This window comes from Poecilia reticulata, chromosome 23, assembly GCF_904066995.2.
Source record: "Poecilia reticulata chromosome 23, P_reticulata-male-v2, whole genome shotgun sequence".
NCBI classification, from domain to species: Eukaryota; Metazoa; Chordata; class Actinopteri; order Cyprinodontiformes; family Poeciliidae; genus Poecilia; species Poecilia reticulata.
In genome coordinates this window covers 363,988-375,108 of record NC_088852.1, presented here as the reverse complement: position 1 = coordinate 375,108, position 11,121 = coordinate 363,988, and the positions used below count along the sequence as shown (strand labels likewise).

The window sequence follows — 11,121 nt, the reverse complement described above, 5'->3', positions numbered from 1 at the left end:
AAATTAAAGCAGCAACAACCAGAGTGTCTTAGCATTAACGCTATTTAACAATAAAACGATGTAATAATTAAAGTATCGATCTTTACGAAGGCAGATCATGATGCAACCTCCACCAGGTTTCTGAGGCTCAGGGTCCAAAATGAGCAAAAGTCAGGAAAATGTAGCTTAGGCAGCTGAACAGTAATGAGGATGAATCAGGTTCTCTGTGATTTCAACACTGATTTAACCCGGTTTTACAGGTTTTTAGTTTTTCTCGTGTCAGTTTTGTTTTTCAGTTGAATTGTTAGAAATTGCTTTAACTAAGCAGAGATCTGAGTATAATTTGTTCTTATTGATGGTCTTTAATATTCAGGAGACTCAGAAACCCATAGTGTGGGATATAAATCTGTCATCTTCTGAAGCCAAGTTTCTGTCAATTCAAGTTATTTTAGCCAGCAGGGGTCGCCTGTGAGCACTCAGGGCAGCTAATTTAACCCTTTTCTAAATCAGTTTTAGTTTAGTTTTTCTCCTTCTTGTGTAATCGCTCTCCGTTTCTTTCTGCAAATGGTTTTAGTTCTTCTACTTTACAAATGTTTATGTAAATAAATGTTTTTATTTGAAACTGCAGCTCCTCCAGTTTAACCTTTAGATATTTTACTTAGTTGACCCTCCCTGTTTTTATTTTTATTAGGCTGGTTATCAGTTTCACTTTTAGTTTCTGGTTTTTGTCTTTACCGTAGTAACTAGTCCCTTTGCGCTTCTGCAGTTTATGTCCTCGCTGTTTTAATTCTGAACTCACATCGTCCAGGTATAAGTTCATAAATTGTGACCCGTTTTTTTTTCTTTAAACTTTATTTTGTATGAATTCATCCACGAGGTAATGTGAAGGGCTCAGATTACAGATGGCACCCTCCTTCCTATATTACGGTAGCCGGTAGGTCCCACACCGCCTTTGCCTGCTCGCTGATTGGTCAGTCACGGTCAGCTGACAAAGGAGCAGCGGAAGAGGAGCCGAGAGCAGCAGAGAGGAGGTAAGGAAGTAAACAAAAATAAATATCGCTTTATCTTCAGGTAAACCCGCGGTTCTGGTTCTGACCCGAATACGGTTCGGTGTGGGAAGATGTTAGCTAACAGTTCCAGTGCTCTGACCCGTTTTCTGAGCTCTGCTTGACTCGGTTCTACGCGAGGGCCCGAAGTGCGCGTTCCCGCATCCATAGACGGGCTCGCGGCCGGCGCATGCGCGCTCCCTGCTCAGTCAGCCAGAATTAAACTCAAATCGATTCTTTAATCTATCCGTGATTGATCACAATACGAGTAGCCCTCATGACGTCACGACCCGTTGCGTTAAACTCCCAGGGCGGGACTTTCCAGGCGGCGTGACGTCATGTCGGGCTGTCCGGTACCTTTTGAACCTGCCTTGTCACCATGGCGACAGGCGGAGATCACGTAACCTGCTCCAGGTTCACGTTGAGCTGATTGAGCTCGCTTCAGTTGTGAGGCTTGAAGCTGAGCGTTGTTCTTATTGTGACCCAGAGGAGCCCGGTCCGGTCCGGTCCGGTCCGGTTCGGTTCAGCCTGGGATGGAACATCCTCGCGCGTTCTGAACCCACCTGCTCGTGGTTCTGGTTCTTTTGCAGGTCCACAGGTCGGTTCTGGTTTTCATACAACAGAACAATTGGCGTATCATGTTCCGGTGTCTTAATAAACTAAAATGTCTTCACTGATGGATAATAAGGCAAAAGTCTAAATCAGAGTTTAGGATCATAAAATCTAAACTTTATTTAAATCTGAGGGAAACTGATCAAACATTTCATTTCCTTTGGGATCAATAAAGTATTTCTGAATTTGATTGATCAGTTTGGGCTTCTGGAGGTTTCTGGTTCAGCTTAAAGGAAGGAGCCCAGTGTCCTGGAGGAAAACCAGGAAGGCTAGACAGGAAGTAGACGGAGGTCATTTCCTGTTTGACGCCATGAAACACCCTGAATGCATCCTGATCTCAGAGGTTGATCTGTCTGACCGGTGCTGAGGTCTGACATCAGTGATTTGACTAGACCGCTGGCTCCATAAAGGGACCTGGAGAGAAGCAGTTATTTATTTTATTTATCTTTTGTCCTTTTTGAATCAGGTTTTTTAACTTTATTTATTTCCAAAGAAGCACATTTTACATAACATTTGGCCTCAACATCACAGAGGAGGACAAGTTGACCTCATGATCCAACTCCACTTCCCTGAGGAAGATTTTCACCGTAAAACAACGTAAAGAAGAAAAACGGAAATGGTTAGAAATGTAGGAAACAAACTACGTTGTTTAGTAGTTATGAGGTTTCTGAAGATAAAATCTGGTCTTTTAGTTTCACCCACTCTGCCGCTGTCTGAGTTAAATGTTATTTCCATCCAGGCGCCTAAAGTTAGTTTGTCCTGTGATCATTTTCTACTTGCTATTAATAAAATAGTCATCAGATATTTGTTTCTTAGTTATGCCAGTTACGTTTGGTCTCTAAAGGAATGTCCTGTGTTAAATGTCTTATGTAAATCTGTTCCAGTAATCTTTTCTAATTCAGGCCCAGAAGACACGATGATGGTTTCACTCTGATTTCTGCATTTTCTCCAACAGGCAGGAGGATTTCCATCTTAGTGACATTTCTGAGCAGGTGTGAATCTGACCAGGTTTCTGCAGCTGTAGTGATTTATTACTTGGTGTCTCATGTTCCTCCTCCTCTCCTCCCACCTTGCTTCAACACAAAGGGTCCAGTTTTAAGATCTATTAGGTTTTTATAAATAAGTTAAATAACTTTCCTCTTAATTTTTGAATAAATAAAAATTTCCATTAGGTTTATATTCTTGTTAGTAATTGGCTTAATTTTTAGGTTAACATTTCAAACCACGTCTTTCTCGCTCTCTGTATCAGCGCAGCTTCTGTATGGCTGGATCACTGTTACTGTCTCTTACTCTGCAGTTGTGGAGTCACAATGTCTGCATCTTGAGCGCCCCCTGCCATGAGGCAGGAGAACTGCCTGCCTCACCTTGAGTCTGTTCTCTGCCGGTTCTGATCGCTCCTCAGCACACGGATAACTTTTCTTCCACCGCAGCGTTGCTCAGTTTGCTTATGCCTTGGGTCGACCGGAACCAGGCTCACCACCAGAACCGCCTCATGGAGCGGTGGTTACTGGATAATATTCTGGACTGGTTCTGGTCGGAACCAGGCTCTGGAATAGTGACTGGTTCTGACCGGTTCTGACCCATTCAGTCCATGTCTGCACCAATACAGCGGCATAGACCCGGTCCGGTCTTGTTTTATGTGTCCAGCTCTTCTGGATCTGTGCGTGTGACTGTGTGGGTTGGAACCGGCCCTGTTCTGATCCGCTGCCCGTCTCTCCAGGATCCGCCGGCCGTCAGAATGCAGAGCACCGCCAACTACCTGTGGCTGATCTCCGACCTCCTGGGTCAGGGCGCCACGGCCAACGTCTACCGAGGACGACACAAGGTATGGCCGGCCGTGGGTCAGAACCGGTTCTGATGCAGCAGAACCCAGTCAGGCGGTTACAGCGGTGTCTCTGTGCAGAAAACGGGCGACCTGTACGCCGTCAAGGTGTTCAACAACCTGAGCTTCCTGCGGCCGCTCGACGTCCAGATGAGAGAGTTTGAGGTTCTGAAAAAGCTGAACCACAAGAACATCGTGAAGCTGTTTGCCGTGGAGGAAGAGGTGGGTCCGTTTCTGATGAGGGCTGAGGTCCAGATGTAGAAATGTTTCTGACCCGGTTCTGCTGGCAGACCAACACCCGGCACAAGGTCCTGGTGATGGAGTACTGCCCCTGCGGCAGCCTCTACACCGTCCTGGAGGAGTCCACCAACGCCTACGGCCTCCCTGAGGACGAGTTCCTCATCGTCCTCCACGACGTCGGTAAGGCCAGGATCCGGACCGGAACCACCGGGTACCGCCTCACCTGACCCGGTCTGCTGTGTCCTCCAGTGGCAGGCATGAACCACCTGAGGGAGTACGGCATCGTTCACCGCGACATCAAGCCGGGAAACATCATGAGGGTGATCGGAGAGGACGGGTGCTCCGTTTACAAGCTGACGGACTTCGGTGCCGCCCGCGAGCTGGAAGACGACGAGCAGTTCCAGTCTCTGTACGGCACCGAAGAGTACCTGGTGAGACACACACCTGGGGGGAGAACTGTCCCAGGTGTCGCAGTAAGTAGCTAACCTGGTTGTGTGTCTGCAGCACCCGGACATGTACGAGCGTGCCGTCCTGCGGAAGGACCACCAGAAGAAGTACGGCGCCACGGTGGACCTGTGGAGCATCGGCGTGACGTTCTACCACGCCGCCACCGGCAGCCTCCCGTTCCGACCGTTCGAAGGACCACGCAGGAACAAGGAAGTGATGTAAGAGCAGGTTTCCACAGCAACCAGTCCCAGCAGGCCACAGGTCAGCTGATCCCACTCTCTCCTTCTCAGGTATAAGATCATCACAGAGAAACCATCAGGAACCATTTCTGGCCACCAGAAGAGCGAGAACGGGAAGATCGAGTGGAGCACCGAGATGCCGGTGTCCTGCAGCCTGTCCAAGTATGGGTCACTGAGATTATTGATCCGGATCAGATTACCAAACACAGCCAGTGGTCTAGTTAAAGTTCTGTGTACGTAGAACAAGGATCAGCTGATCCACAGATGGGTTGTAAAGAGTAGGATCACAGGTAGCTGCTAGTTGGTGCTGCCCCCTGCAGGTAGTAGCTGGTAGCTGCAGGTCGGTGCTGCCCCCTGCAGGTAGTAGCTGGTAGCTGCAGGTCGGTGCTGCCCCCTGCAGGTCAGGCTGACCCTGGTCTTACCCTCAGGGGCCTCCAGAGCCTGCTGACCCCGGTTCTGGCCAACATCCTGGAGGCGGATCAGGAGAAGTGTTGGGGTTTCGACCAGTTCTTCGCTGAGACCAACGATATCCTGCACCGCGCCGTGGTCTACGTCTTCAGCCTGCAGCAGGCCACGCTGCACCACGTCTACATCCACGAGTACAACACGTGAGTCCAGCTCCGGTCCCGGTCTGGGATCCGGGATCCGCTCTGCGGCCCTGACCGTTCCTCCCACCTCCACAGGGCGGCACTGTTCCAGGACCTGCTGTGCCGCAGGACCAGCATCCCACTGCACAACCAGGAGCTTCTGTATGAGGGCCGGCGCCTCGTCCTGGACTCCAACCGCCAGGCCAAGACGTTCCCCAAGACCTCCAGGGACAACCCGATCATGGTGGTGAGCCGCGAGGTCGTCGCCACTGTTGGCCTCATCTTCGAAGACCGTAAGACCTTTTCCTGACCTCCGTCTGACCTTCACGCTGACCTTCACAATTCATCAGCAGTTTTGTCTCCACAGCGAGTCCGCCAAAGGTCCAGCCGCGCTACGACCTAGACCTGGACGCCAGCTACGCTAAGGTACGGCTAGCTGCGCTAAGGTACGGCTGGCTAAGCTAAGGTACGGCTAGCTACGCTAAGGTACGGCTGGCTAAGCTAAGGTACGGCTAGCTACGCTAAGGTACGGCTGGCTAAGCTAAAGTACGGCTATCTACGCTAAGGTACGGCTGGCTAAGCTAAGGTACGGCTAGCTACGTTAAGGTACGGCTGGCTAAGCTAAGGTACGGCTAGCTACGCTAAGGTACGGCTAGCTACGCTAAGGTACGGCTAGCTACGCTAAGGTACGGCTAGCTACGCTAAGGTACGGCTGGCTAAGCTAAGGTATGGCTAGCTACGCTAAGGTACGGCTGGCTAAACTAAGGTACGGCTAGCTACACTAAGGTACGGCTGGCTACGCTAAGGTACGGCTAGCTACGCTAAGGTACGGCTGGCTAAGCTAAGGTACGGCTAGCTACGCTAAGGTACGGCTGGCTAAGCTAAGGTACGGCTAGCTACGCTAAGGTACGGCTGGCTAAGCTAAGGTACGGCTAGCTACGCTAAGGTACGGCTGGCTAAGCTAAGGTACGGCTAGTTACGCTAAGGTACGGCTAGCTACGCTAAGGTACGGCTGGCTAAGCTAAGGTACGGCTAGTTACGCTAAGGTACGGCTGGCTAAGCTAAGGTACGGCTAGCTACGCTAAGGTACGGCTGGCTAAGCCGTTCAAGATGTTGATGTGGAACTAAATGAAAATGCTCTGACCCAAAAGGAAATAGTTCACTCACATTGACTCACCTTTGACCCCTCTGACTCCTGCTGTTGTGCTGCAGACTTTTGCTGGAGATGTGGGCCATCTGTGGAAAACCTCAGAGTCTCTGCTGGTGTATCAGGAGCTGGTGAGGAAAGGAGTCAGAGGATTGATGTGAGTGTGACTCCTACGGGGGCCTGGAAGGCCCACACTGCAGCGTGTTGTCATGTACGGTGGCCTGGAAGGCCCACGCTGCAGCGTGTTGTCATGTACGGTGGCCTGGAAGGCCCACACTGCAGCGTGTTGTCATGTACGGTGGCCTGGAAGGCCCACGCTGCAGCGTGTTGTCATGTACGGTGGCCTGGAAGGCCCACGCTGCAGCGTGTTGTCAAACATGCGTGTGCTGTAACGTGTTGATCCTCACAGAGAGCTGATGAAGGAAGACTACAATGAAATTCTGCACAAGAAGTCTGAGGTTTTCCGCCTGTGCAGCATCTGCACGCAGCAGCTGGAGAAGGCAGAGCACCTGTGAGTCTGACCCACTGGAACCAGAACCGGCAGGTCCAGCTCTGTGACTAACTGGAGGCATGTTCTGCTGCAGGTTGGAGGTTCTGATGCAGGCCAACATGCTGACCTCGGAGTACGAAGACATCGCTGACATGCACAAGAAGGCCCTCAGGGTGAGCCCTTCCAAACTAAACATTTAACTTATTAACTCGACTAAATATGCAGATTAACTAACAAACCTGGTGTGGCAAGAGAAGCGTTTAGTGGTTTCATGCATTGGATCTTCAATCTGATTAAAATGTGTCAATTAGTTTTGCTCTGAATGTTCTGGACTGAACTCAGATATTATTTTGTCACCACTGTGACAGACTGGGACCAATCAGAACCCAGGGAAATCTCTGGGTTCTGATTGGTCGGGCTGCGGGTCCATTCAGGTGGTTCTGTGTAGGCTGTCGGAGTTCTGGTTCTGATTGGGAATGTCTCTGCAGATCTCGAGTTCTCTGGATCCCATCGAGAGAACGACGCAGGACGTCAAGAGCAAGATCCTGCCTGGAGGGGTTCTGACCGACAGCTGGACCCTGCAGGTCGGGACGCACCCCGAGGACAGGAAGTAAGGCTGCAGGAGGCGGGGCAGGGAGAGGAAGGGCCAGGTGGGGCGGGGCAGGGCAGGTGGGCGGGGCCTGGGGGTTTTAATGATGCCGTTATGTTTCTGTCTGCAGTGTGGAGAAAATCAAGGTCCTGCTGGACGCCATCACTGCCATCTACCAGCAATTCAAGAAGGACAAAGCAGAACGACGTAAGACCCGCTTCCTCCACAGCAGGACAACCTGGAGGTCACCGGCTGACCCCCGGGGTCACCTGCTGACCCCCGGGGTCACCGGCTGACCCCTGACCTTCTCTGTGATTTCAGGTCTTCCATACAATGAGGAGCAGATCCACAAGTTTGATAAGTAAGTAATGAAACATGAAGGAACCAGGAAACATCTCTGGTTCTGTTCTGGCCCGGCCCGAATCGGCCCGGTTCTACAGAACAACCATAGAAATCTGACAGAGCATTAAATATTAATTTGACCTGTATTTAATCTGCTGAGTGGGTCTGGTTCTGACTGGTTCTGGTTCTGGCCCGGTTCCTCCAACAGGCAGAAGTTGGTGATCCATGCTGGCAAAGCTCGCTCTCTGTTCACCGACGAGTGTGCCATGAAGTACCGACTCTTCATATCCAAGAGCGAGGAGTGGATGAGGTGCGGTCCAGTCCCCTGGTCCTGGTTCCGGCTCAGTTCCCTGGGTCCAGTCCAGTGACCCGGTTCTCCCTCTGCCTGCAGGAAGGTCCACCATGTTCGGAAGCAGCTGCTCGGTTTGTCCGGTCAGCTGATCGGCGTGGAGAAGGAGGTGACCGTGCTGCTGGACCGGGCCGCCAAGGTGAACCCTGACCCGGAACCGTCCCGCGTCCTCGTCCTCTGGTTACCATGGTAACCTGAGGCTGAGACGCCTCCTCTCCCTCTGGTTGCCATGGTAACCAGCTGAGCCTGTGTTGGTTGCAGCTGCAGGAACAGCTTCCCCAGAAGGTTCTGGTTCCGAACGTGATGAAGGCCCAGTCGTACCTCAGCCCCAACACACTGGTGGAGATGACGCTGGGGTAAGCCCGTCGGACCGCCGACCCGCTCCAGAACCGGTCTGGTCGGTCTGGTAACCTGCTGCTGTTCCTCTTCCTCAGGATGAAGAAGCTGAAGGAGGAGATGGAGGGAGTCGTCAAGGAGCTGGCGGAGAACAACCACTTCCTGGAGAGGTCCGCTTCCCCAGCATTACTGGTTCTGTTTGGGTCACAACCGGATCAGGACTGGATCTCTGAATGCCACCCTGTGCTCAGGTTCTGACTCGGTTCTGATCCGTGTGTGGGCCGGGTTAACCTGAGTTCTGGTTCTCCTGCAGGTTTGGGACTCTGACCCTGGACGGAGGGCTGAGAGGCTGACCCGGTCCGCGGCGCCGTGTACATACGCTCTGTAAATACTGTTGGACTCTGACGGGCCCCCCGACCCGACCTGCTGGGGAACCATACATCAGAACCGCTCTGTTGGACGCAGAACCCACCATCACGTTCATGACTCCATTCTCCAAAACAGAGCCGGGCCAGAACTTCCAGCAGAACCTCCCGTTGCACACCAAGGCCGGATCTTCAGCTGAATGCTTGTTCAAAAATGAGACGGAACAACGTTTGAGTCGTGGTGTTTTCCTTTAAATACTGTCAGACACATCACAGCAGTAACACAGCATTATGCTGCCATAACCTGATGGGATTATTAGCTGATCCTGCAGCTCAGAGTTTACTGGAGGATATTACTCATCTAGTTTTTATTATTTCTATTTTTAAAGTTCTAAATATGTTGACAATGTTTCATTGTCACAGTAGCAGCAGACCCAAACGTGCTAAATGCAGACACAGCAGCAGTCTGGGTCGGGTCTAATGAAGCTCCAGCTGATGAGTCGATATGTTTGCATATCCTCCTCCTTTCTGATGATCAGCATATGTTCTGAATATTCATGAAGGCAAAAACATGAAATTAAACAGCAACAATTTGGGTATTTAGCCTGACAAGACAAAAATAAACATTTTCATCACTTTCATTTACAAATGTCACTGTTTCAAGCTAAATATAGAAATTGGAGCTAAATATTTAGATAACTACTACTTATAGTATTAAGCTCTGAGTATTTAACATCGTTAGTTGACTGCTGGGTAAATATCTTGTTTATTTAGCACAGCGCTAGCTCAATAGCTAGTTTACAAACTTCGCTAGTTCAGAACTAAATATTTAGCTAATATGCTAATTTTCTTGCTGATAAGCGGAAGTGGACTATCAAAATAAAAGTACTGAAGTATAAACTGCTGGTGAGATAGAAATGCTGATGCGTCGCTGTTGTAGCCGTGTTGACTTTAAAACGACTCAACCTTTGTTCGACATGTTCAGAAGAATCGACCATAAAGAGGTAACATAACTCGATTAGAAGAGTGCAGTTTATAGATTGTAGTTTATTTTGGCAGTCCACTTCCGTTTTTCTGCCGGAGAATTAGCATATTGGCTAAATATTTAGCTAGTGGCAAAATTTGTCCGATTAAATATTTAGCTTTGTAACTGAGACTCATGAATATATAAATAAAGTAGCAAAAGTATAACTCAAACTGTATTTTATTTTATTTTTTTTGCTCTGACAAGTTAAAAAACCCAAATTGTTGCTGTTAGTTTTTGACTAACGAGCTGCGCAGTCCTGATTAGCTCTCCAGCAACACGCTAAGCTTTTACAGATCAGGTCCTGGATCAGATCTGCTCGCTTTTATTTCATTTTTCCGAATCTAACCCCGACTGTTTCCCAGACTCAGGTTCTTAACAGTAAACCCAGTTTACATGACGGTTCTGTTAAAGACAAAACCACTTATTGACACAAATAATTCAGCTGAACAAATCGCCAAGAACCCTGGATCAGATAAAGTTCCCCTGGATGTTTGGGAAATAATTTATATCATTTTGGTGAAAGTGTGTAGCTTTAATTGTTCAGAAAAACATTAGAATAAACCCAGTTCAATGTCCAATCGGCTTTCTTTGCTTTAATGAACGTTTGGTTCTAAACCGGTTCTTTTTTATCGGTAATCCTCGTTACTTTCCTGGTTCCGTTTAATACAGATATAAAGTGAAAGCAGAGATAAGACCTGAGTGAAGTTGGCCCCCCACCTTCTTCAAATCAGATAAAATAGGTGTCAAAACATTTGTGCTGTTCACATCATTTTCAAGATGCTAAGAAATGCTTCTAGAGGTCATGAAAGGTCATGACCTCCTCCTCCCCCCACACTTCAAATCAGGTAGAATTGGTGTCAATTAACTCGGTTTTCTTTATACTGCTTTACTTTTGAGATATTAAAGTTTAAAGGTCTAAAGGTCCCCCGTGCTCTGAAACATGTTTCCGGAAGATGAACCAGATTAGATTTTTCCTCTGCTGTCAGAACGTTCTGGAGGTTTTAGTTCCTTTTTCTCATCCTGGTTCTGATCTGTTCGTTCAGGGAGCCTTTGTTCTGCTCTTCTCCACTCCGCTGCTGGTTTCCCATGGCAACCGGCCTGTGCTGCGGTCGTCATGGTAACAAGCTAAGCCCACAGCCAATCAGAGCAAGCGGCCGTCTCCTTTTATAGAGGCAGATAGAGGTGTGCCGAACCGGATCTGAACCTGTTCATGTAGTTCTGCTTCAGTCTGGAGACTTTCACCGAGATCCAGCCGGAGGTCCATGTCACTTCCTGTCTGTTACCATGGTAACTGCTGCTGCAGAACAGGTCAGGTTCCTGTTTCTAGATGAGGTCAACCAATCAAAGCCCAGAAAAGATAAAGATGAGGCCACACCTCTTCATCACCAGGAGTGATGGATCTGTCTTCATGAGAACATCTTTGATCCTGATGAAGCTCTTCCTCTCCTGCTGGGCCCCTCTAACCATAGACATAACATAAGGATAGACCCTCATGGCCGCTCTC

At 49.2% G+C, this 11,121-nt stretch overlaps 1 protein-coding gene across 1 annotated transcript; it reads left to right on the top strand.

The window, feature by feature from the left end:
• The first annotated feature begins 889 nt into the window (after window positions 1-889).
• On the top strand, window positions 890-10,195 carry tbk1 (TANK-binding kinase 1). Its single transcript, XM_008401669.3, has 21 exons — window positions 890-1,010; window positions 3,358-3,462; window positions 3,541-3,681; window positions 3,750-3,879; window positions 3,949-4,130; window positions 4,204-4,364; window positions 4,437-4,547; window positions 4,814-4,993; window positions 5,069-5,265; window positions 5,340-5,398; window positions 6,185-6,276; window positions 6,529-6,630; window positions 6,704-6,782; window positions 7,098-7,219; window positions 7,329-7,405; window positions 7,520-7,559; window positions 7,749-7,850; window positions 7,932-8,028; window positions 8,151-8,245; window positions 8,324-8,395; window positions 8,539-10,195. Exons 2-21 carry the CDS (start codon window positions 3,376-3,378, stop codon window positions 8,576-8,578), a joined length of 2,166 nt encoding a protein of 721 aa, XP_008399891.1. The 5' UTR covers window positions 890-1,010; window positions 3,358-3,375; the 3' UTR covers window positions 8,579-10,195.
• Window positions 10,196-11,121: the final 926 nt, after the last annotated feature.

What these genes read in the sequence shown, in the direction of transcription:
- tbk1 (XM_008401669.3), top strand. Translation starts at nt 3,376, where the DNA reads ATGCAGAGCACCGCCAACTACCTGTGGCTGATCTCCGACCTCCTGGGT. An exon ending in TCTACCGAGGACGACACAAG is followed by an intron (nt 3,463 to 3,540) that starts GTATGGCCGGCC and finishes GTCTCTGTGCAG; the next exon opens with AAAACGGGCGACCTGTACGC. An exon ending in CAGATCCACAAGTTTGATAA is followed by an intron (nt 7,560 to 7,748) that starts GTAAGTAATGAA and finishes TTCCTCCAACAG; the next exon opens with GCAGAAGTTGGTGATCCATG.